The sequence below is a fragment of the Limulus polyphemus genome, unplaced genomic scaffold, assembly GCF_000517525.1.
Source record: "Limulus polyphemus unplaced genomic scaffold, Limulus_polyphemus-2.1.2 Scaffold1022, whole genome shotgun sequence".
NCBI lineage: Eukaryota > Metazoa > Arthropoda > Merostomata > Xiphosura > Limulidae > Limulus > Limulus polyphemus.
This window is the reverse complement of record NW_013666632.1, coordinates 68,321-96,082: the sequence shown is the minus strand read 5'-3', so window position 1 is coordinate 96,082 and position 27,762 is coordinate 68,321. Positions and strand designations below refer to the sequence as shown.

The 27,762-nt window shown below is 30.7% G+C and overlaps 1 protein-coding gene across 1 annotated transcript in view; it reads left to right on the top strand.

Moving 5' to 3' along the window:
* The window catches only part of LOC106461743 (spectrin beta chain, non-erythrocytic 1-like), a 156,572-nt gene that overhangs the window by 72,263 nt on the left and 56,547 nt on the right, over nt 1–27,762 (top strand). The window contains 22 exon segments of the mRNA XM_013921591.2: nt 2,357–2,497; nt 2,500–2,572; nt 3,843–3,946; nt 4,937–5,023; nt 5,597–5,659; nt 6,129–6,259; nt 7,156–7,215; nt 7,558–7,684; nt 10,207–10,271; nt 10,421–10,502; nt 10,868–10,945; nt 11,331–11,458; nt 11,895–12,054; nt 12,864–12,941; nt 13,592–13,731; nt 15,123–15,246; nt 15,792–15,938; nt 19,488–19,751; nt 21,191–21,321; nt 23,970–24,156; nt 24,619–24,819; nt 26,203–26,319. Of these exon segments, the coding sequence (XP_013777045.2) occupies nt 2,357–2,497; nt 2,500–2,572; nt 3,843–3,946; nt 4,937–5,023; nt 5,597–5,659; nt 6,129–6,259; nt 7,156–7,215; nt 7,558–7,684; nt 10,207–10,271; nt 10,421–10,502; nt 10,868–10,945; nt 11,331–11,458; nt 11,895–12,054; nt 12,864–12,941; nt 13,592–13,731; nt 15,123–15,246; nt 15,792–15,938; nt 19,488–19,751; nt 21,191–21,321; nt 23,970–24,156; nt 24,619–24,819; nt 26,203–26,319 (2,688 nt within the window).

The following is a 27,762-nucleotide window of genomic DNA, read 5'->3' as shown; positions in this document are numbered from 1 at the left end:
AGCGACCTCTCAGTTTTACCGTATCTAAGACGTATCTTATATCAAATACCAGGCAGCGACCTCGCAGTTTTACCGTTATCAAGTAGCTATATCTTATACCAAATCAGGCAGCGACCTGCAGTTTTTACCGTATCAAGGACGTATCTATTTCCAAATCAGGCAGCGACCTGCAGTTTTTACCGTTATCAAGTACGTATCTTATATCAAATCAGGCAGCGACCTGCAGTTTTTACCGTATCAAGTACGTATCTTATATCAAATCAGGCAGCGACCTGCAGTGTTTACCGTATCAAGGACGTATCTATTTCCAAATCAGGCAGCGACCTGCAGTTTTTACCGTATCAAGTAAGTAACATATACACGACAAACAGGGCGTTAGATATAGTTAGTAAAAACTAGGCCGTTTTTCAACGATTGCTACATAGACTGGAGAATAAGACATTGGATGTTTTCGTTTACATGCAGTCGTGGACTGTCACAATCAGTAGTTAAAACATCGTGCATCCATAACTCAAATAATATGAAACTTCATTGAAAGCATGTTTGGGGGGGGGGGGGGGTAACCTCCTCCTAGATACTCAATCATAAATCATTTTCCCCAAAACTAATTATATTGGCTGTTGAAGATTGTGCGTAACAGTGTACGTAGAAGAATAAACCAATCAGCCTTGAACGATTAGACTTTTTTCATTTTTCAGGTCATTGTTTCATATGCGTGTGTTGTCTACGTCACCATAAGTTATTTTAGGGAATATGTATTGGTTACATCAGTGCCGTGTAAAGATTAAGCTGGAAACGTGATATCGATTATTAGTGTAAGAAAAAGAATCAAATTTAAATTGACAAACTAAATTTCATAATAATATCTGGAGGATAATTAATAACTGTACTAATTCTGACTAAGAAGTTAGCACACAGGATCACACATAAAAGTTGTAATGGTTTTAAATAAGACTCGAAACTCAAGCTTTTTCGAATAGTTCAGGAAGAAGAATAGTTAACTATTCGAAAGCGCTCGAGTTTTGGGTCTTGTTGGAAAACCATAATGACTATTCTAGATGTACTTGTGCAGGGTTCTCGAAAGTGTTCTGTTTCAAGTGTAAATACAACCAAAATTAAGAGTAACAAGTATTTTTATTTCTTGCTTTTTAAGTTCATATGTCATGCTGTGTTGTAGCCTACAGAGTGCACAATTCTTCTCGTGATTCATGACACGCGCACGTTTTGCTAACGTCAGGACAGTACAAATTGCAACGTTAAGCGTCCCTTATGTGACGTCATTTTAGTGTCTACCAACTCACTGACAGACAACACACTGCTGTATAGTGGTGCGAATGGTTAAAACAGGTGACCCCTCCAGGCAGCCTTTGTCCCCTTTCTGGGAAATTAATCTGTGGGTTTAAAATTACAAACATTCTAAAATGCTGCTTGTAGGACCCCATCTGCAATTCTGGGGTTAAGAAACAATAAAGAGCTCATACAAATGTGTTAAGCATGATGAGGTTTTTATGGATCCCATCTTTAATATAGGGTTAAGAATCAATGATGATGTGAAATAGGTCACTACTTGAAGGTCAGTTTGTTTGTTTTTTTACATTATAGTAGCACCCATAGATTTTATGTTTACTCTGACAGTTGTAAAGCATGTATATAAGCACAATGCACTTGGTTAATGCTGCTTAAGAGAAAAATGAATAAACAATTTGCTATCCAAAAATGAATAATAATATTATATAACAAGGAAAATTTAAGTAATACGCATGTTTCAATTAATTAATGATTGATTGATATGATATGCTTCAATTAAAAAAAAAAATTTGAAAGATTATTTTACAATGCGGCACGGCTGTACCAAGAGTAGTGTGAGAGCACATACCTGTAGGGGGTGTGAGTTTCCATCTTTTAAGGCAAGGATTGTTTTTTTATTTATTTTAACACAAAGCCACATTGGGTTATCCTCTGTGTTCACCGTGGAGAATCGAACCCTGGATTTTAGCATTGTAAGTCCATAAACTTACCGCTGACCCACCAGGCAAGAATAGCTTAGATTAAAAAAAAGTTTTTTTAATGCAGGGCACAGAATTTAAATCTGATACAGGGTGTCATTTACAATCAGTATGGTTCTGCAAGGTGGATGGTTTTAAGTTTGAGAAAAAAAATAGTGCTATATATATATGATTATTTTTGTACTCAAATAATTATGTCATAGCACTTGTATGGAGGGGAAAAAATTGTGCTATGATGTAATTATTTTGAGTACAAAAATAATCATGCGTAGCAATTTTTTTCCCCCCTCCATACAAGTAACTTTAAGTATCATTTTCTTGTCACTTAAAGCTGTATTTATTCTCACCAGGTGCTGCTATTGCTACAGAAAGCAAATGCTGACTGGTGGAGTGTTCGGAAACTAGATGGACGAAATGGATTTGTTCCAGCAACTTATGTTAAAGAAATTGAACCTAAAATTATTCAGAAATCTGTCAAAAAAAAGTTAAAGTTCCAGAAAAAATAAAAGTTAAAAAAACAGTGATGAAAAAGCAAGTTGTGAAAAAACCTATAGAGAAAAAGAGTAGTGAGTATTTTCTTATTTTGATATGCAAAATAATAATATGACTGTAGCTGTAATGCTGTTTGTTTTTTTTTCGAGTTAGTCCCTGCTAAAAAAAAGTAAAGTACAGTTTTTTTTCATATGTTATTTTAACATGATATTTTTATTTAGCAAGAAGAGTGTAAAATGGTTATATGATTTCTTAAACTTTTGTTATATAATTAGTTTAAAAAATGTAAACAGTATTTGACTTGTAATTAACTTAATATGTGCAGCTTTTTTTTATCAGAATTATATTCAGGTAAAAACTATTGTGTCTTGAAGCTGTTTATTGTTACTGAAGTGGACATTTGAAATGTACTTTGTTTAAGAAACAACATATATCTGTGCAGGAATCTAAGATAAAAGATTTTTAACATGCGTAACATAATTGAGAGATTACAATTTAACAAAAGTTCAGTGATATTTAAACTAGTGACTAAAAAGTGGTAAATTCAATTTATATTTGAACTAACTCATAAATTTAGTAAATTACATCTTTTAACTGATTAATAAGCTTGTATATTTAACTGGTTAATAGCTGGTAAATCAAGCTTGCACTTTAACCCTTTTGCATGGGTGGGGTCAAAGTGCACTTGCCATGACCTTTTCCAGAATGCCATTCAATATGGTATTATGTATTTGATGTCGAAATTATTAACTATTTATTTTACCATACTTTCTTATATAGCAAAAGTTTGTGGTAATAAAGAATAAATTCCATATACAATATACAAAGATATTGAAAAAATAACCCTGTAGATATGCATTTCAGAAGTTTTAGAGGTTATGCAAACTGTACAATGGACAGAAGTATTTTATCCTTCACATGAAGATCACCTAGCACTCTGACTTTTCAGAGTCTGAGTTAGACTGACATCATGGTTTCACAGACATTTATTAAGTACAGATACTTTTGTAACACATCTGACTTTTTGTTTACAACAGACTTGTACGTTTTCATGTAGATGCATGTAGTAAATTCAGATTTACAGTCAACATTCCTTCTTCAGTATGGAGTCAGTTTTAGTGGACTGACCCTGTGCACATTCAGTTAACTGGCTGGTCTAATTAAGTTGACCTGATGTGGAAATACGGAAATCAAGTTATGATATTTATAAATGTTTCAGCATATATGGGTATCTCTACTGTGCAAAGCTCATTTTTTCTGTTTGTATAGATTCTTGACTTTTATCATTAAGTGATTTGATTTTTTTATGTGGATAACTTAGAATAACATTAATTTTAATCTTAGAAACCACCCCAGCGAAGTCTCAGAGTAAGAAGGAAGGACAGAGAGTTGAAGAACGACAGAACTCGATCAATACTAAATTTGAAGAACTTATGGAACTGGCAGAGGTCTCAGGCTTTGTTTGTTGATAAGTATTTAAAATTAGAATGGGAACGGAGAAGTATTAAACTTTGTAGTTTCTTAACATATCTTACATGTACAAATATCAACAGATTCTATCACCGATAAGTTGGTGTATGATTTTTTTATTTAAGAGGAAAACTTGACATATTTTATATTTTGACATGAGTCTTTAAGCTGCATCTAGAATCCACCAGTCATTTTGGTTTTGTTCTCCCATAGAGCTGCCTTGAGATAGTTGCATATTTTAGGAGAGAATCTATGTAAGACACAGCAAAACTATTTGTCTGTAACAGTAGCTAGAACTCTAGATTATGTATCATTGATTTTAATAGTTTTCTCTATTCATGTAGGAGTTAGGATATGCAAATGCCTGTTTAATTTGTCAGCAACTCTTCTGTAACACATGTAACAGAAGCTTCTATGTCATTGACTTGCTTGGCTTGTTTTTTTTTTTATCATAATAGTGTCAGCATAGAATTAATTGCAGAATATTGATACAGTACCATTTTCTTTCCTTGAATATTGATTGGTGAAATTGGTCTGTGATGACTCTTCAATGAGGAAAATTGGATTTTAAATCTTTTGATTGATACATTAGGCTTAGGCATTTAGTGCTGTTTGATTCAGCTGTTTGATCAGAGGGACAAGTGCTTTATGGCAGTAGCCGTAAAAGATAATTTCACACTGCATGATAAAAAGGAGCACTCAGGTTCTGTGGAGGTGTCTGTGACAATTTTTAAAAGATAATTTAACACTGCATAGTAAAAAGGAATAGTCACATTTTGTGGAGGTGCCCATGAACTAAAAGGTTTAAGTGTCTTTCATGACTCTCTGTGCTCCTGTCTGCTGAATTTAGTTTTGTATTTTACTGAAAGAGTTGACATGATAATGCTTATGGGAAGTTTCCCAAGCCAGAAAACCAGAATAATGTTTATGGAAGAGATGGTTTCAATATAGTTTTGTTTTCTTTCCAGGCCAGACACCACTTCTTGGAAGATGCTATTCAGCTTTTCAGATTTTATCGGGAATGTGATGACTTTGAGAATTGGATGAAAGATAAGGTATACTTACTTCTTTCTTTTATTCTCTTCACCTCATCCTCACTGTGATCATAGCTTGTGGGTTTTCATATACTTCTATTCTTTCACTGTCCTTAAAATTATCAACATCAGCATTATAATGAGTGAAATGAGAATTATAAAGTTCTATAATATATATTCAGAAAATTAATGTGTTGTTCTATGATTGTAGAAAATTTGGGTATTTTTAATTTGTGTAAAAAATAAAAACAAACACTTATCTCAGTTTTAAGCCTGCTAGACTAAAGTACAGTTGGTTTATACTTATTTTTGTTAGAACACATTTGTGCATTTTGTGGAATAATGGTTATGACTTTGTTGTTATTGTAAAAGATGATACATATATGTACACCTACACACACACACACACACACACACACACACACACACACACACACACACACACACACATATATATATGTGTGTGTGTATGTGTGTTAAAACTTCTTTTCTTTTTTCAACCAGAGGTTACTATATGGTGAAATAAAATGGACTCAAAACTCCATAGATAGTGTTATTTTAGTTTTTAAAGATAAAAATTTATCTGAAATTTAGGAACGACTGCTCACAACGAGTAATCCAAAAGATACTGTTGAAGTGCAGAAGAAGATGTTTGAGGTCAGTGGATTTATGCTCTAAAGTTTTTGGATACAAACATTAAGGAAGTTTTTGATGTCTTCTGAACATAATAAATATGTTTCTAATAGAAGGCATTAATGCTTACCTAATTTCTTAAAGAAAATTTGTGCAAAGTAAAAATGTCAAATTGGAAAGAATAGGTAATTCAGAAGGACAATATTGGTTACAGTTCTGTACATTATTGCATTCTTGTATTTGTAAATAAAAACATTTCTACTTGTGAAAGCACTAGTTTTCACTAATTTGGATCCCACTAATTACAGTGCCTGTCTTATCATAAACATGTTGCAATGAAAATAGAGCAAATCCAATTTTATGATGCTTATTAAACAGTATTAAAGATTTAAAAAGCTAAATGACTTACAATAAACATAATGAAAAATAACTTTGTGATTGGAAAAGCTAAATGTACAGTGTATTAAAACTTTAAGTTTATTATTTGCTTTAGAACTTTTTAACAGACTTGTCGGCCAGCAGTCGTCGTGTCGAAGAAATTGACTCCATGGTGGAGGAATTTATCCGAGATAAACATAGCCAATTAACCGATATAAGAACCAGACAGAAACAAATACATGATAGGTATTGTACAGTGATATTGTATATATAAATGTTTTCCAATCATATTAAAATTTTATTTCTTTTATTTTTGTAAATAAATCCCCTTCCCAACCTTAACAATGTGTAGCTGAACTGGGTGAGTAGAAATCTCTTGGTGTAGAAGAGCAGTTTTAGAATTGAGTTTCTTAGAATTCTAAAGTTGAATTTGAAAGTTTTGTTCTCACTAACTGAAACTTTTACACACAGGTTAATATATTGAAAATTTAAATTATGATATTGGGTCCTACTGCACATGCTAGAACATATACAGTAAATTTAGTGTTGGAATGTAACGATTACATTAATTGCAAGTTGTGTATTTTAAGTTTACTGTGGTATATACATTGAAGATATAGATTTTGTATCAGAAATTCATCTATATTTGTACATTTGGTTTGAAAAAAAGCAATTTGCTGCCAACAAGTATCATTAATTGTTGGCTATTTGTAATATAACAATTTAAATCTTTAATTTCTGCACGACTTCAATTTCATATTTGTAGATATCCATACAAAAAAAAAATTATAAAGAATCTTCTGTTCACGTTTTTCACATTTCTCAGTTTGCTTTCAAGAAATAGCTGATTTTTTTATGATGTTGAAAAGTGTTTATTTTCTGGAAAGCTTGGATATTCACTGGTGCTGTTAATTCGAAGTAACTACTTTGTTTTAAACTTTTTAATCATGTACATCTACAAAGTGTAAATGATAAAAGCACTTGTCTTTTTAAGTGAGTATTGAGTTGTCAGCTTTTTTTGTTTTCTATTAAGGATAATAGAAATACATTTCAATGTAATTACATCTTTGTTACCAGATGGCACATAATATTAAATTGAAAAGTGGTAGATTAAGCTAATAATTTGATTCTTCTCTTTCAAGGTGGAATAGATTGAATAGGCTAAAAACAGAAAAAGAACGAAGCTTGGAAGGTGCTACGAGGTAAGTTGCATGTTGAAGTAGTAGTTAATGTTTGTTCAGTGGACTATGATGTGCATTAGGTTTAGTTTTCAGAGAAATGTACATGTATGACATGGAAACATTTTTATCTCATACTTTTTTACTGTTTTTTTTTATAACAATTAAAATGAAAATCCTGCTTGATTAAGACTTAGTAAAGTTTGTACAATTCTTATTTTTTATGGTTAAGCTTGTGATGAAGAAGTGAAGTACTTTGAGAGATTGTGAGTTTTGAAATGCACACGTTTTCTAAGTGTTGATTGTTCAGCCTTTTGATAGAGGTTGAAAATGATCAGTGATGCAGTTTTTTTTACTGTAATTCAGCGTAGAACTGTTTAATCGAACTTGTGATGAGGCGCGTGATTGGATGGCAGAGAAATTAGAAAAGATGGATTCAGATGAAATTGGTATGGATATGAAAACAATCCAGTCACTTCAACGAAAACATCAGGTATATTTGTGTTTAATCAAATGCTTTTCCTAACATTGATCAAAAACTTAATGATCAATTTACAATATCATAGATGGGTGTACAGTGAAAAACTATTAAAAAGCTATTAAAACTCAAAATATTCAATGCTATAAGCGTTAAGAAGTATTTCAGAATTTGTATAACAAAGCACTTTGTGTCATTAATGCTGAAATAACACTAGTCACAAAAATTAAAGGATAATGAGGTTTTGATATGTTTTTTCAAAATTTGAAGAAAAACTTGATGTTCAGTATTGACAAAACTTTTTTATTACAAATATCATAGGTAAATAATACTAAGCAAGTCGAAAATTCATTTACAAATAACAGAAAATGCCAATATTTCACTGCACAAACATCAGAGCAAAAAATAACCAATTAAGAAGAAAAAAAACTTAAAAAAATGAGTCTTTGGTAGCTGATAGGTCCACCTGTATTGTTTAAGAATTTTCTGCATCTGTTCCCCCATACTGTTGATGACATTTCGGATCGCTTCCTGGGGCAGCACAGACCACTCCTGGATGAGAGGAGTTCTGAACTACTGAACAGTTGTAGGAGCAGGTTGTCTGTCTCTAACTGCTCTCGCTAGCAAGTTCCGCACACACACACACACTCAATCAGATTTAGGCCCAGTGACTTAGCAGGCCAGTCAAGTACCTCTATTCCTTCATCCTGAAAAATTGCTGCTTGATCCTGGTGGTGTGAGGATGGGCATTATTCTGCCGATACACGAAAGCTACTCCGACAGCACCAGCAAAAGGGGTGAACAATGATTAGCAGGGTCTCATCTAGATAAAGACTTGCTGTCAGGGATCCTCCATCTACCACATAGATGTCAGTATGCACCTGCATCATACAGATACCACCCCAGACCATGACTAAGCCACCTCTAAAAGTATCGTGGTGGACAATGTTTTAGGCCAAATCTTTCATATCTCCACATTCTAATATTTGGATCACTTGAAGATACACAGAATTTGCTCCTATCTGGGAACAATACAGGGTCTATTTCTGAAGGGTCCAGGTGACATATTCCTGGGCAAATTCCAGTTAAGCTGTTTTGTACTTTGGGGTTAATAAAGGAGCTCTAACTGGCATTCTGGGCTTATGTCCAGCCTCATGGAGCCTGTTCCTAATTATTGAGCATGATATACAGACTCCAGTGGCTTGCTGAAGCTGGTTCCCGAGGTCCCTAGTGTTGCTGATGCAGTTTGTAAGGGCTTAATTCCACAGATATCAGTTGGTAAGGGTTTAATTTCACAGGATATCAGTTTGTAAGGGTTTAATTTCACAGGGTATCAGTTTGTAAAGGTTTAATTCCACAGATATCAATTTGTAAGGGTTTAATTCCACAGATATCAGTTTGTAAGGGTTTAATTTCACAGATATCAATTTGTAACGGTTTAATTTCACAGAAATAAATTTGTTACTGCAATTGTAGCACTTCTGCAACCCCAACCTGGTTTGTTGGTCTATTCTCTTGTAGCCTGGTATTTGCTCCACAATGTTCTGTTGTGGCAATCCCTTGACCTGTGCCACCTCATTCTGGTTGTAGCACTCATGAAACACTATGGCAGCTCAGCAAACTTCAGTTTCAATTAATTGGTTTCTAACAGATTGCAAAATGCAATACCAACAAAAAAAAATCCATAAACCTAGCATTATATCAATAGTTAGCATCTTTCCTAATCTATCAAACTAACCTTTTACATTACAGAATTTGGGTAATTTCTCAAAAAGACCTATTATAAATAGAATTGTTATAAACTTGCAAACTCTGGTAAGTAGGATTAATGTACTCCTCTACAATAAGCTATTAAATTAGAAAAAATTGAAAACCTAAAAATATACAAGCAACCCCATTAACCTTTAATTTTTGTGAGTAGTGTGTGTATAGTACTTAATAAATGTAGCTGTTATTTTTCTGTTCAGCATTAATATACTTCAGAAAATCTGAAGTATATTAATAATTTACATCATCTTTATATAGTTGTTTTAGCAAAACCTTTTATACATGATTATTTGAATGATATTTTGTCCTTTTTTATTTCTTGTTAGAAATTTTACATTTAGATAATTTTTTTTAGAGATTTTGTTGTAAAATCTTTTTTGTTTAAATATATTTGTGATAAAAATGTATCATAAAAACATATATTATAGTTTTAAAACAGCTACAAAATACTTATAGTTAGTTAATGAAGTGTGGTAAAATATTACATTAATACTAGAAATGTATTTTGAATATATTTGTATAACCAAGCCTGCCTAATGAACTTGGTATAGAGTGGAAAGTCACATTTGCAGTGTTTTATAATAGAAGAATTTTGTTAAAATTCTTTTCTGCACTTTTCTTATGAAAATCCCAGTGTGTTAAGTTGAAAATGAAGAGCTTAAAAATATTTGTAGTTATTATGTAATTTTGTTTTGTCACATTTGTTACACTAATAGGGATAAATCATTGCCAAACTCATCATTACACCCTAATACTTTTGTTCACTGTAGAATCTAGAAAGGGAACTTGCACCCGTGGAAGAAAAGTACAATCGTGTTAACCGTCTAGCAGAATCGTAAGTATACTAAACTAAAACTTCAGCCTGAATTACATTACCTTTTTTATAGTTCATAGTGCATTAAGTAACCTGTACCAGCTAATTTGAAACTCGTTTTGTTGGAGTGCTTTAAAACTTGCCTCTTAATGTGATTTCTGTTTTGTTAGAGTGAAAACTTCATACCCTGCTGAGAGAGCTAATGTTTCCTTGAGACAGGCAGAACTAAAAGACATGTGGGATCGAGTTAAGGTACAATCAGATTTTTATTTATTTTAGCTACTTATATTTTTATGAACTTGTAATGAACTACATGCAATAAAATACATAATGAATTACGTTAGTTAATCAGAAATCCAGTGCAATATTTCTGTAATTGTTTTCTAAAAGATGTATTTAAAGGTACAGCTTAACCTTAAGTCTTGTTTTATTACATTCAGTATGATCATAAATACATGCTTGTAATGGTCACGTTGTCCTCAGTTGGTGCAACTTGTGTGAACCAATTTGTTTGTTATTTCTAACCATTAATTCACATAGGGATATATTGTTTTTAAATATGACAAAAGTTAACATTTTAGAACATTTTGATGAGTGTGAAGTGAACTTTATTTCAGGCTAAAGCAGCAGAACGTAAAGCAAGACTACATGATTCAATGGGTCGGCAAGTTTTTAACAATAGTGCCAAAAATTTGGTAAGTGTAACTATGGGAAATTATCTATAGCATCTGTTGTATTACATAGGATTTCAGTAAATTCTTGTATCTTATAACAGCTCATGTTTCTGTTGTTCCTTGTTTTGATTGAAATGTAATTGTATGTGGTTTAGCTATGAAGCTTTTAGAATGACTTAAACATTTCACTGAAATTTTCACGTATGTTTTGTTAGAATTAGAATTCTAAAACAACCACAAAAGTCAATGATAGAAACAAAAAAGTATTTTACTCTAATCGTTTTTCTTGTTAATGTGGCTTAGCTTTCATTTTATTTAATATGAATATTGAATATATAAATCTACCAGTCTTTGTTAAAATGTTGAAGACTAACTGTTTTTATCTAACACTCTTGTTTTATCACAGTTAGTCTGGGTTGGGGAGGTCAAACAGGCCCTTAACAGTGGTGAAGCAGCACGAGATGTAGAAACGGCTGAAAACTTGATTAAAAACCATGAAGATCTATATACTGAGATTATGGCCCATGAAGATGAGTAAGTAATTTCTTGATACACAAATAAGTCTCACTCAAAGGTTTTTTTTAAATCAAGCTGTTAAGGTACTTAACAAGTAATGATTTTTTTTTCTAATTAAATGGGTAAGATGCTTTGAGTTACTGAAGCAGAAGTCATTATTTTAAAACATGATTTAGAACAAGATCATGTTCAACTAATTTTAATGTAATCAAATATTTATATTTTTGAGGAACTAAGAAAGATAAAACAGCATGTTCGTATTAACATAAATCGTTCTCTTTCATAGATAAGTGAATAATGTTAATGTTTTTCTTGTATTTTAGTTTATTACATACATATTACTGCATATATAGTTTTGTGTTCACTGCTGTAGGAGTGGAAACAGGGGGACTGAAATTTCTATGATATATTATTATAAAACAAAAATTACACATACATAGTTATATTTTAACAGGTTTCAGGATGTACAGGATTTGGGTAAGAATATATTAAGAAAGAGCCCTGATTCACCTGACATTCAACAAACCATATCACAACTACAAGAAGAGCGAGAAGCAATTCATCGAGGCTGGGAAGAAAAAAAGGATTGGTTGGAGCAGTGTTTAGACTTGCAGGTAGTGAATGGCTTTCATTAATATTGTATTATATATTAATTTTGTTTTCATTACACTGTGGTATTTGTTGTTTTTTGAAGTAAATACAAAATACTTATAATTGGAGTATTCATACAACTTAGATAAATGTAAATTCACATTTAAAAATTTTCCCTCATTTACAGTAAAGTACGTTTTGAAGTCTTTTATATTTTCAGTATTGAAAAGGAAATAAAACATATGCTAAACTTAAATACCAAACAAACTATATGTGTGTAGTGTAAATAGAAATTTCACTTGGCAGTCTATATATATACACACACACATATACATAATTTGTCTTAAAAAAAGAAAGCAAGAAACAAACAAGGTTGCTAGGATACCTACTATTTGCTTTCTTGATGTCTATAAAAGAAATAAGAATTTAAAAAAACAGTACAGAGATACAAAGTTTCATAGTAAAGTATTCTGTACATAAAACAAGAGGGAATTCTCAATAGCTATGGCTGTAATTAGATCTGAAATCGTTCAAGAGATGGGGGCTATGAGCTAAAAGTTTGTACTTGAATAAAAACTTCTATGAGCCACTATACAGTGGATAAAAATTTTAAAAACAACTTATTGTTTTGATTTTAAATCTTTTGAAATACATCAAAGGGAAGATAACAAAAATTTTGTTTTTTTTAATTTTTTTAATTTGATTACAAATTGACATATTTATTATGTGTGTGTATATATATATATATATATATATATATTGTATGCATATTTTTAAATATTGAACATTGAGCATGATTTGTAGTTAAGTTTGCATTTTATTTATGTTTCAGATGTTCAACAGGGAAGCTGACCAAATTGACAGCATCACAAACAGTCACAATAATTTCCTGGCCTATGAAAACCTAGGAGTATGCATAGTATTTTCATTATTTCATCAATTACATATGATACTATTAATCTTTACCTGGAAGTGCCTAAAGCATTTTTGTTATATTTTTAATTACAGAATTTTTACTTTAAACTTTTTATAATGTTAAGTTGCATGTACTAGTTTAAGTTAAGTACGGAATTTGGAATTTTACTTATTTTACTTTATAAGATTTCTGTTTATTTTTATCACTAAACTTTATATTACAAATTTATGCTTGCATATTCTACCCTGACAAACAACAATCCAGATTAATTTTGATATTTTATTCTAATTTTACAAGTATTCTTGGGCAGCTTAGCATTTTATTTCCAGAAATATTATTAAACTAATGAAGTATTACTTGTCAAAAATGCTTTTAAAACTGTTAGTTTCTTATTTGAATAATAGTTTTGTAATTACTCTTAAATTTATTAAATGTTTGTGTCTCTTTAGTAAACAAGCAGTGTGTTTTAACATTGGTGTGTGTTGCATTTTGAAAGATAAGCCTAAGAATAAAGAGATCAAAGTGCTACTGAAATTCTAGTTTTGTATGCTAAACTAAATATATTATTACTACCAAATTACAAGAGAAAAGAGATACATAATACCAGTTGGTTGCATCATGTAATGTTAATAAATTATTTTTAGACAACACTAGATGACGTGGAATCCCTTGTGAAGAGGCACGAAAACTTTCTTGCTAAATTACAAGCTCAGGAAGATCGATTAGACAAATTTAGTATAATGGCTGACAAGTTAATTGAAGCTAGACATCAAGAAAGCAAATAGTAGGTATCCTAGCAACCTTGTTTGTTTCTTGCTTTTTTTAAGACAAATTATGTTTTTATTGAGAAATAAACCAGCAACCAACACATGCTGTTTTAGAAAAATAGCTGAAGAAGGAAAGTTTTGCAAAATAGGATATTTAATTATTTTGTTATTTTTGTGTCTTTTGTATTTTAAAGTTGTATTAATAATGGATTTTTTAGTACTTTGATTTACATTACTGGGAGGCTGCCTTATTAATCTTTCATTTATATCATTATTTTAATACAGTGGTATGTCTGTGGACTTGTACTACTAAAAACTGGGTTTCAATACTCGTGGTGGGCAGAGCACAGATAGCCCTTTATGTAGCTTTGAGCTTAATAATAAACAAAAACAACAACATTATTTTATATTGGATTAATAATTAAAATTTAGTTATTACCTCAAGTTCTCGTTTTTGTTTCTGAATTATTCTTTTGGATCAGCAGTTCATTATACAAGCTTTTATTTCTGAGTTTTTAACATTTTTATAAATAAAATTTATTTTATTACAAGTAATTAATGATTTGTATTTAAATGTTTAAAAGTATCTAAGGAATTTTTCATCATACTGAGTACTGACGTAAAGAGACTGTAATCTATAATTTCATAAAACATTAATACAAATCATGTGACCGTTATTGATAAATGTATGAACTTTACAGGTCACATATACTTACTATTTAAAAAATCAGACAGCAAAGAAAACTGAAACCGAATTTTTAACTTGTTTAATTTTGTATTTAATAGGAATTAAAAATTTGTGTTCAAATTAAGAGTGAAAGCCGGTTAACTGATGAAAACTAAGCATAAACACATGAAATATTAGTCATTGATTACATGCATATGGAAACTATTGCATTTCATATTTACACCCAGACCACTTTGAGTGGATGTTTAATACTGATTACACACTGAGTTAAAGTTGAATAACTGTGTATTGTTAACTACACCACCCAAATCAGTTGTGTTGGACACCAATGTGGTAATTATTTTTGTGTTTTTAAATCTTCAGAAGGTGTTTAGTTAACCAACAGCTTAAAACTTCTGGTTATTATACTCATTGTAGGTAATATTGTTCATGAAAATAATTACAAAGATATTAAATCAGTGCAAAACAGTGTGAGCATATGAATTTTCATATAAATGTCGTCTTGTCAAGTTTTACCCACACAAAACACTTTTTTCTCATTTTGTTTTTTACAGTAATTGAATAATTTTCAGATTAATTTTTGTCGTTAATCTGTATAGTAAAAAAATAGAAATTAATAATTTGTTCTTTAATTACATTAATGCTTACAAAAGTTCACTGATATCACTAGTGATTGAACAAAATAAACTATATTTAAGTAACCTTTAAATCCTCTACTAGTATTGACCAACGAAGACACCAGGTTTTTGCAAGACGTGAAGCAGTGAAGGAAAGGGCTGAGAAAAGAAGGGAAATGCTGGAAGAGTCAAGAACATTCCAACAGTTTAAAGCAGAGGCAGAAGAGGTTTGTAGGGACTAGTTAATTAATTTCAGGATTATCCTAAGAGATTATGTATCTAAAAGGAAAATGACTTCCAGTTTTTAAGTTCAGCCATTTGAATTATCTTGAAAGAAAAATAATTAATTTAATTCTATGGTACTAAAAATTAAGTGTAACTTGGATTTAGGAACAGCTTACTAATATCATAAAAGATTTATTTATCATGACTTTAACTATTAATTTTGTTCTTCATCCCAGAATTTAGTAAACCAAATTAAATGAACATATTCAGTTATACATTTAGATGAATTGTTTATATTTACATATTTCTGACGAGAACCAAGTAGCTTAAATTGTGACTAAAACAATTTGACAAAGATAATAAGGGGTAGAGTTTTTGTTATCCTTTATCGTTTTTTGAACATAAAACTCCAAAAAAAGGTATTATTATTATTAAACTTCAGCATTCAATACAAGTTATGGTTGTACTAACAAGACTTAGACTTGCGTGCTTTTGGTATATTTGAGCTGCTAGTCATTTGTGTGTCATTAAGTTTTTGCCTTTAAAGCTTTCAGAATGGATTCAGGACAAGATGAAAATTGCGACGGATGAGTCGTACCGTGACCTGAGCAATTTGGAGAGAAAGCTCAAGAAGCATGAAGCTTTTGAAGCTGAGATCAGTGCTAATGAACCTTGGCTGGAGATTGTCCATAAGGTACAAAATACAAGTGTATAGAGCATTTATTACATATCTTAACTCTTTTTGTATGGCAGGGTCAAAGTGAATATTTTATGATGTTTTACAGGAGTACCTATAAAAGTTAATTAAACAATTTTATTATTAATGTTTTCAATAAACTTGACATCAAAACATAGTTCATAATTCATATTTTTTATTTTTTCATCTAAAATATGAAACCTTAATTTCAAAAGGAAATTTACAAATCCAAGTCTCTGCCTCTCTATGTCATATGACATTTTTGTGCTCTGAATTCTCCCTTTTAGATTTTATAACTTACATAATACAGCTTCTGTAGTGTTTAATCAATTAGAAACTCAAATAATACTTAATTACAAGCATCACTATAAACTTTCAACCTATATGAATTTTGACAAATTGGTATCATTCGATATAGTTTCCTTGTTTACTAAAGTTCCAGTAGAAGATGCTATTAATTGTTTTTATGATAGATTAATTCAAGCTTCCGTTTCTCCAGTTGAAATTTTTGACATTATTAATTTACCCAGAGTATGTGTTGAAATTTTTTTTTCAAGTTGATGAGAAATTTTATAAACAAAATAATGGATTAGCCATGGGTTCTCCTCTTTCTCCACCTATATGTGATCTTTATATGGACAATTGTGAATGTATTGCTCTTGATAATACAATTGGAAAACCTGTTGTATTAGATTTGTTGATGACACCTTCTTGGTTTGGCGGCATGGAAATACCGAATTGAAAATATTTGATGATTACCTAAATAATGTTGATCCTCTAAACTTATCTAGTTTACTCATGAAATTGAACAAGATAATTGTTTGCCTTTCTTAGAAGTACTTGTAAAAAGAAATAATAATGGAACTATTTCTACAGCTGTTTACTGAAAACCTTACTCACATCAAAGATCGTGTCTTCCATTTTCTCAAAAGTTAGCAGCTTTCCATACTTATATAAACAGAGTATGTAAAATTTGTTTCAAAACCATTGATTTAAAAAATGAATTAAATTATATAAAAGTCATTGCTAATGATAGAGCAGTTCAAATTTAATTAAACAATGCACTAGATTAAACAGTGTTTATGATAAGAAAAGAAATAGTATAGTGATATTAACATATGTAAACCGTATAACTAGTCCAGTTGCCAACGTATTTAGAAAATATAATATTTATCCTATTTTTAAGCCATTTAGTATAATTAAACAATACTTCTTAGCACCAAAGATAAGACCTGGCATGGCCAGGTGGTTAGGGTGCTCAACTCACAACCTGTGGGTCGCGGTTTCGAATCCCCATCACACCAAACATGCTCGCTCTTTCAATCATGGGGGAGTTATAATGTGACAGTCAATCCCACTATTCATTGGTAAAAGAGTAGCCCAAGAGTTGGCAGTGAGTGGTGATGCCTTCCCTCTACTTTTACACTGCTAAATTAGGGACGGCTAGCACAGATGGCCCTTGTGTAGCTTTGAGCAAAATCCACAACAAACAAACAAACCAAAGATAAAAAAGATATTCTACAAAAAAAAGGTATATATCAAATTAGATGTGAATGTAACAAAAAATATATTGGTCAAACTAGATGTAATTTGAAATACCATATTAATAAACATGTTAATTTCTCTGCTGGCTGATCATGTTGCAGAAACAAGTCACTCAATACAGTGGCATAAAACAAAAATTTTAAATGAACACAATACAGTAAATTAACTTAATATTAGAGAATCTGTAGTACATAACAATGAAAATTTTAAAATTAAGACAGGAAAAATATACATACCTTTTAATATTTTATGAAATAATCTTATAACATCTTCTTTTGCATGTCTTTACATTTTCACATGTAATTTATTATCCTTTTCTTTAGCGCTGTTATTTATAGCAACACATGTCAATGGGCATTACCAGCCAATAGTACCGTATAGTGGGCAGAAAAACTTTAGCCTTCAGCAGAACATGGTGGCGTTCACATTTTACACTATCCTTTGTGAACCAAGCAGGCACTGACTTACATAAAAAAATGATTAAACCTTTCGATTATGCATCTTAAAATACAAATAACACATAAAATATAAAACTAAAACCTAAATGCAATGCAACTATTCCTCCTAACTAACGTATTTCCTGGTGAGAAATAATGCTAAAGTGGCAGGGACAAAGCAGCAACAATGCCAAGAGCATTTTTGACTAGTTCTCTATATATAATTCTTATCAACAATTTCAAAATAGCAGTTTAGAGAACATACTTCAAAAAGCACTGTTTCCATTGGTTACAAATATCTAACTCAACAAAGTATAATTGGCTGAGAAATCGCAGCACTCTGTGTAGAAAGTGGGAATGGCATCTGTCAAAAGTTCAGAAAAATTTATTTCTCCTTTCTCTGAATGTGCATTCTGGAGCTTGAAAGAAGAACGTATAAACAGAGCAATTAACTTAGATTATTTCTGTATATAGAAGGTTAGCATGAATCAAGAACTGTTGAAACTACAAAAATACAAATTTAACGTTTTGTGAATTTGCAGATCATGAGAGAATAAAACAAAACTTTAAGAATTTTTCTTTAAGGTTTCTTTTGAAGTAAAGGAATGAAAACTTAGATAATATAAACCTTTGAACTATAATGTAAATTTTAATGCTGGTTTCACTGACAAATATTGATCATAAAATAGTTTAATTAAATTTTAAATGTAACTAAGTAAAATCTTGTGATGTGCAGAAAAGGGTTACTGTAAGAAATGTTTGTCAAACCCACCAGAAACGTTTCTCCCATCCTTTTACATCTTTTAAAGCAAATGTATAATCAAGGATATATTGCTGATGGACATTTCTATAAACAATAGAAAAGGAGTGTTTCTTCATTTCAGTCATTGATTGCAGCTTAAGATGGTATTCAGAAGGATTACACTATGATATGAATCTATGACCAGTTGTGTTCTTATCTTATGAGAAATGTCAGATCTCTTCGGCTCGGGGATTGGCCATGGCATAGTAGTTATCATGCCAATCCACGAATCTGTGTGTCCATTGTTCACATCACATTGCCACAAGATCATTCTATGCTCTTTGGGGCTATGGGTGTGTTATAAGAGTAATGGCCAAATCCAAGTATTCAATTAAAGTAAACCAAAAGCTGTCAGTGAATATTATAACATGGTTATAATCCTTGTACCTAAGCTAGTTATCAAATAATTTAAGTTTGAGTCTATGAATTCAAAATTTGGGATGGCAAGCACAGATAGTCCTTTATGAGAATATTCAAAACAAACAAGTTTCAGCTTGGATGGTTGGTAGAATAGAGTGCAACAGAAGTAAATCATTTTTATAAAGTGCCCTGTAATCGTTTTTTAAGAAGTTAAATCTGAGTGTATAGATAATACCTACTCCTTAGTATTTTAGTAGTTGTACATAAAGGTTACTTATATAATCTCTACACATGTGCTGCATCTGACAGGTATACCAGTTTTGTGTCTTTTTTTGATCTCAAGTATGTTAATAACTAATGGTTGAATTCCTTGTGATGATGACTTGGATGATTGTTTCCTAGAGTGGAAGAGACCTCATTAGTGATGGAAACTTTGCTGCTAATGAAGTTAAAGAGATTCTTCAGAGGCTGAAACATGAGTGGGAAGAACTATGTGTTCACGCAAAAGACAAAGGTCAGAAGCTACAACAGGCTGTTGGTCAGCATACTTACAATCGCACACTAGAAGGAGCACGTTCTAAACTGGATGAACTAGAGAATGCTTTGGCATCCACTGACTATGGAAGTGATTTGCGAAGTGTAAAGGAGCTTCAGAAGAAACACTTAGTAAGTTTTTTTTTCCTATGAATTAAATTTTAAACTATTTAATGATTATTTGATGAATCATTATGGATTACAAGATATTAGTTGTAATAAAGAAAAATATCTTTAAAGTTATCGTTTAAATGTTGAAAGCTGGTGGAGCAATAGAAACCAACAGCACCTAATTTTTGTAATAAAAATTGCGTAAATTACAAATATTTTTTCCCACATTTCTCTTAATTTGTCCATTTCTCATTTGGAATCAGAAGTGTGTAAAAGTAACATTTCAGATTTGCCTTTCATTTCACAGAAATATTTGTAGTTTCTTATGTACATTTTGATACTTACGTTTCAACATTGTATATATATATATTGTATACATATGTAATTAACCACTTTAACATATTTCTGTCAAGAAATAAAATGACACTTTTAGTATTTTGCTAATACTTTTTATCCTGTATGATATTTCATGGTATAATAAAAGATACATTGTCTCTTTACAGTCCTTCTATTCCATACACTAACTAATATAGATGGGTTTTAATGTCGGTGTTCATTTTGGAAATTTACAAAATTAATCACTCTGAATTAATGTTTAGAATTGGAGGAATTTGATTAAAACAGCAAAAATCATTGTAAATAGTAACTTCCAATTGTACTTTCTCAAAAAATGCACACTCAAACATCTATAGTTGATTTGTGGATTTTCCTGATTTTGAGATTAATTCACTTTTCTTTTTTTTTTCCATTTGCAATTTATCCAGACCCATCATGAATATCCAGTTAACCTTTGAAAACTTTTCAAGAACTAAAAGTAAACTTTGTCATTTATACTGTATTCAAAGTTGTTATCAGTTAAGAATTTCTTGAATTAGTGTGCATTACTTGTTATTTTGAAAAATTAGAAAACTTTAAATTAGTATTTTTTAAGGATTTCTTGTTAATATCGTTTCTTGATAATAACATTAATTTAGGTTGAATTCTTTTTATTACATTTCACTTGTCATTCATAAGACTGTGCCTCTTCAGAAATATAGTATTTCATGTGGATAACTTTGTACTGCTCAAAAAACATTCTTCTTAAGGATGTTATTTTTTTACTTTCTAGGAAATTCATTACAAGGTAGCTTAAGGTTGTTAGTTATTATATTAGACTGAGATGTATAGACCACTAGCTCTTAACTTTCAGTTCATAGAAATATTGTGGCTGCTGCAGTTTATAGACATAATGTTGTCTGCTGAGCTAAAAAAAATTCAGGTGGTCTGTGAACAACAAAAAAAAAGTTTAAGAACCACCAGCATAGACCAATGAATTTATCTCAAAGCCTGAAACACTTGTTGAAATGTTATAAAAATTGAGAAATTAGCATAATGGAAAACACACACACATACACACAAAATAATTTTATTTCATTAGTAATATTATGAAAAAGTTCAGCTTGTTATCAAATTATCCTCAGCTCATAGAAAGTGAAATGGATATATGGGAAGAAAGACTAGAGCATGTAGTCTCCATTGGACAAGATATGGTAAAGGAAGGCCATTTTGATGGACCGAACATTCAAAGAGCTGCAAAGGGTATTGGTGAAAGGTGAGCTTTCTGTCTGATCTTTAGCATTATTATCACTAATTGTTTGTTGGAATAACTGATCATTGGTGAAAGATGAACCATTCACCAATTGTTTACTGAGTTGCATTTGTTTGTTGGAAAAATTGATTGTTATTTTAATACTAGGTTATGTACCTGTTCGATGCATGGGAAAGACATGGAGGGCCAGAACCCACTTGCTTGTCTTTCAGCATGAATTTGTAATCTTTGCTTTGTTTCTTCAGGAGCTTCATTTGATTATGTTTCCCCTTGCTTCAGTTATTCTCATTTTTGTTAAGTTTTTAATTTTTTTGTGCTATCCATCTACCTTTTTCTTCTCATGCTAAGCAAGTTTTCTTTCTTGCACTTTTTCTGAACTATTTTTAGTTTTATTCAGAAGTTTAGGTTAGATTTGATTTCATAGATGGTGTTAGCAGTGTTCAGTTGAAATGAAAAGTTAAGGTGGCTTGATGTTGTAAACATGCCTCTTTTTATTCGATTGTTAACCAATATCTCAAATCCCTGATTTATTCTGTAATGGTGTTGAAAGCACTTGCTGTAAATGTGATCATTTATAAAAAGAAGCAAAAACAATAAAATATTCTGACTTGACTGGTATTTTAATGTGAGACTTCCACATGAGAGTCGAGTACTGTAACCACTGAACCACTTTGACATCTGGTCTTTGAAATTCAGTATTAACAAATATCAATATAAAATATCATGGTATTTGTGTTTTTCTGAATATTAAAAGAGCTTTCTCTAAACATGATTGCTTATCAATAACAAAAATAATAAAAAATCCCAACTGCATTGATATTTATACAAGAAACTTCTACTTGAGGTTTGGGCACTTTAACCAATGAGGCAATTTGAATGTTACCAAGTGTTCTTGAAATTTCTTGTTTCTTACTAAATGGTTTTAATTAACTGAACATTAGTAAAGAGGGAGCCACTGTGGGTAAACAATATTCTTACAATATGTTTATTTGGAATGACTGATATGATGGACATTTATAGATATAACTTAAGATAAAAATTCTAAAAAGATTTTAGGCATGGTCAGAAGTAAACTTGTAATCAAATTTTGCAATTTTAGATCAAATGTTAAATTATTACATATATTTTAAAAAGTATATGAAAATATTTAAAGAAAGTTTAATATGAATAGTGTCCAATGAAAAGAAATTTTCCACCAGATACCTTTCATTCAAACATAAGGTTTTCAAGACATAATAGTATTTTTCAATGTTCAAAATTGACCTGAATTACCATGTATTTGCAGAACGTATTTTTAAACAACTTAAATAAAAGGCCCAGTACTTTTTTCACAGCCTGATGTGTATTAATATCATAATTATTTATCATTTCAAGTTATGTCTTAGATGATTAATTTGTTCTTGACATTAACTGAGGTAGATGTAATCTTCACTGTTTTGTTGTTTATTGGTAAAAGAGTAGCCCAAGAGTTGGCAGTGGATGGTGATTACTAGCTGTCTTCCCTCTAGTCTTACACTGCTAAATTAGGGACGGCTAGTGCAGATAACCCTCGTGTAGCTTTGTGCGAAATTCAAAACAAACAAACAATTGTTGTTTATTCTTATTTTCATTTCATCATAAAATAAACACTTATGCTGTGTATTGTAAAAACTGTATTTAAAAGTGAAACTTTTACCACCAGTAAGTTTCTAGTTTGTGATAGAAATTAACCTATAATGCTTTTAGAATTAAGTCATATTTGAGGTCCATGGGTGCTATTAGAAAGCCTTATCATAGCATAGTGCTGAGAATTAATATTTATTATGTAAATAAAAATTTGGTTTTGATACCCATGGTGGACACGGCAAGCACAAAAAGCCCATTTTGTAGCTTGTTGCTTAAAAACAAACTTATTATATAGTTACATACAGGTAAGAACTTTTTTAATCATTGATTCTCGCAACTTGTAGATTATTTATTGCTGGTAGACTTTGTAATAAATATAAATTTGCTATCACTACAATTACTATAAAGGTCCACTTAAATCAAAACTTTACACAAGTGTAAATTTAATGATGTCAACATTTATGTATGTGTAAATGAATTTTATGATAAATCAATAATTAATATTTTAGTGATTCAAATTGAAGAAATATGCTTTGTCATTATGGTGACCAGTCGTAGTCATGAAAAAGTTTGAATAAGAACCTAATTTGACTCATTTGAAGCTTATTCAGAGCATGATGTCTTTGCTTAAGATCAGATTTGAAACTTTCATTATTTTTATCCACCAAGGCATCAAAGGCATATTAATTTCCATATCGAGGTTTTATCTGGTCTGTATGGGAAGGATCTGGTTGGTAGGTGGTCAAAAACTGTTATTTATAATTACTTTTTCCTGTCTATTTTTAATACCCCAATATCTTTTTTTTTCAAATAAACAATTAAAAAAAATCTGCAAAGTGCTCCTCCAATCCAGAAAGAGCAGTCTATGCCCCCCCCCCCCAAAAAAAACAACATTTTTTCAGAACTGAAAAAAGATACAGCCTAAGATCTAAGAGAAGGTTTGAAAAATCTGCATACACATGCATATTTTAGTTTAAAGAATGTCTTGTATCATTGTAGAATAATAATTATAATTAGTAAATATTCTGTTTTTAATAATGTTTTAGATTCAGAAAATTAAAAATTCCTGCGAATAGAAGACGTCGACAGCTTGAAGAATCATTGAAGTTACACCAGTTTAATTTTGATGTTGATAGTGAGTTACAGTGGATCAAAGAACACATGCCTGCAGCGTCATCACAAGATATTGGTCAAAACTTAATAAATGCTCAGAATTTATATAAAAAACATGAGGTGAATGGATATCTACTGATGTAACTTGGAAACTTTTACACATATACATTATGTATATGTTTTACAATTTTATGTAACTTAATGATTGTTAAATTTTATGCAATTTTAACAATATAATATTTTTAGCACATTCAGTTGATAAAATTTTATGTTTCTGAAGGAAGTCAAATCTGCTGCTTAATTAAGTAGCCGATTTTGTTTATTAATTGATATTAATTTGAGTTAAGCATTTTGCTTAAAGCAAATAATATGCTATAAAAATTAGTTTCTAAATTAGTGTGTTTTCATATATAACTGTAATAACTTCAATAGCATACTTCTTGAACTTTAAAATAAATGTAAAATGATTACAGAAAACTAGCTTACATATCTTAAAATATGTATATAAGAAGCTAACTCATACAAACCTAATAGAAATTAGTTTTGTAAATAATAATTACTAGCTACATCTTGACCTTTTAGAAACTGGAGCAAGAAATTGAGGGACATCAGCCTGTGATAGAAAAGACACTGGATATTGGCAAAGCTCTGATTGATCAGAAACATTTTGCATCACCATCAATTAAGTCTAAATCAAAGGAGTTGCAAGACAGTTGGCAAGAGTTGCTCTCACTTGCTGCAAAAAGAAGGGAGATGTTGGAGATGTCACTAAAAGCTCAGCAGGTTAGGTGAAAGAAATTGATTGTGAAATTGTGTTTTACTTTGTAAGGGAAGTGTTATTGTATAATTGTAATAGTTTTACCTCCTTAAATCTGAGCGGATGCTGCCAGCATCTGGCTGAAAATCCTGATTTACTAATTGGATAATGACACCAAATGTTCAACAGGGAGAGGTTTTAGGCTATTTATTTACTCACCAATGCTTCATTTTGAGTATCCCTGATGCTGAAGGGAAAAACAAAATTAAGAAAATTGAAATTTTATAAGGTATGTTGATAATTATTAGGAAGTCATGAAAATAATTCTGGCAGAACGTGCAAAAAATTATGGGTTTAAAGAGTTAATGTTTGTATATGAATGTAATTGTCAGAAATAGAATGAATATATATATCATTATTTTACAAAATGCAGAAGTAGATTGTTCATTATGAGTTGTTAATTGTTATGGTTGAATATACTAGATAGTTGCTACCAAAATTTAACTAAATTGTATTAACAAGTGTAAAGTTCAATGTTTTGTTGCCCTTGTATTAAAACATACTCAAAATAGGTGAAGATTTGCACCAGTTGTTAACTTCGGTGTGAAGACTTTGAAAGATTATTTTCATACATCCTCCATCTTTTAGACCAAATATGAAACATCTGTTCTTAGTGTTATTATAAAATCATAATAATGAACAAAACTGATAAGAAAAATTAAAGAACTTTCTATATTAATTTAATAAATATTCATCTTGAAGATCTTGTGAGTATCTGTTTAGATTATTAACTAATGTGTAAGTGTTGGTCATTTGATTATTCAGTTGTAGTTTGTATGAGAAGGTGGTTTGATCCTAATGATCTGAGGAAAGCATTAGTGAAATACACGTTTGTAAGCTTCTATGTTTTTGTGCATCCCCCAGTGAGAAGCAGTGAGTTTATGGACTTACAACCTTAAAAGCCATGGTTTGGTTCCCTGCAGTGGACACAGCAGTTAGCCCAATACTTGTTTAAAAAAACAAAATTTTTTTGTGCTGTTTTTCATTATAGGAAATTAAATTTTTGTTATTGAAATGGTTCAACATATTTTAGACATTACGGTGTTAAACTGATCACTTTTGCTATTTCATTATTGAAATTGTATCCCATAATAAACACTGTAAACCTTCTTTTTTATAAGATGATTTTTAGGAAGTACTTTACCTGAAAAAATATAAGCAAAACTTTTCTTGTGTTATTCAAGCATACAAAAAAATGAAAGATAGATGATCAACACATTTTTTCCTTGATATGACATACTATAAAAATTCTGGCTTAAAAGTGTTATTTAAAGTGTTATAATTCATCACATCAAAGATAAATTATTTTGCTTATAACATTTATCTTTACCTTTTAATGTCTTTCTCAGTTTTACTCTGATGCTAATGAGGTGGAAACTTGGATGTCTGAAAAGAATGATTTCCTTACCAGCACAGACTATGGAAAAGATGAAGATGCAGCAATCAAACTGTTAACTAAACACAAGGTAACTTTAAGAATGAATTTATGTGTGGAAAAGAAGTGAGGTTTCATTAGTTTAAAGAATCCAAAATCTGTAATGAAACAGATATATTAACATTTAAAATTAAATATGATCTGATCATTCAGAAAAAAATATTTGATGAAATAAATTCTCTTTATTAATTAAGTGGAGTTTTATAAGTTAAAACATTCCAAAATGTTTTATTGACTAATTTTACCCTCTCTTATGCTTTAGTGGAGCCAGCTGTTTAAGCCAAAAGATCTGTTAACAAATATATTAGTATTTATGAATCAAGCCTTTAGTTAAACAGTTGGTCATGAACCAGAGTGTTGTATTTTTGAAGTTTTTAAGGTGTAAAGTCACACTTATATTTTATTTCTTAGGTTGATCGGAGTAGTACTCAGCTAATGGTTGGTCAGTGTAGTGCATAATTAATGGTTTATCAGTGTAGTGCTTAGCTAATAGTTTATCTGTGTAGTTCTCAGATTGTTCAACAGTACTTCAATAATGGTTGATCAGTGTAGTGTATAATTAATGGTTTATCAGTGTAGTGCTTAGCTAATAGTTTATCTGTGTAGCTTTCAGATTGTTCAACAGTACTTCAATAATGGCTGATCTGTGTAGCTTAGCTAACGATTGATTGATGTGTTTCTCAGCTAATGTTTGATTATTGTCATGCTCAGCCAATGGTTTCTCAGTGGGGAGTGCTTAGCAATTGGTTAATTATTGTACTGCTCAACTAATGGTAGGTCAATACAGTTCTCATGTTAATAGCTGTAGGGCTTAGCTAAAGACTGATCAGGAAAGTGCTCAGCTAATGGTTGATCATGGTATAGTTCAGCCAATGGTTTATTGGTGGAGAGTGCTTAGCAAATAGTTGATTACTGTACTGCTCAGGTAATTGTTGATCAGTGTAGTGCTCATTGAATGGTTGATCAGTGCATTGATAAAGAGAACTTTATGGAGTACTTGATTGTATTACATTAAGTGTTTGATCCAAGAACCAGCGCGAGCTCTAAAGATAAATATTAGAATAGTTTGAAGATATATCACAGCTGACTTTCAAAGTAAATTATTCAAACAATTAAAATGTTTATTGAAGAATAAATGTTGAGTTAAAACTTTAAGCCAGAGGTTGAGTATTGTTGTTTTATGGACTAATATATGAGAGAAGATCTGAAGCTAGAGTTAATTTTATTCTAAATTGTTCACCAAAATAAAAGCTTCAACATAATGTTGAAATTATTTTATTTATAAAATTATGTATATGACAACTGTACATTAATTACTAAAAGGTTAAAGTTTTCTAATAGTCTGCTTATTGTTAGGAAATATATTTGAATTTATTTTGCTACTATTAGACTTTCAGGATGGTAATTCAATGCTGTTGGTATATACACACACATATATATATACATATATATATATATATATGTATATATATAT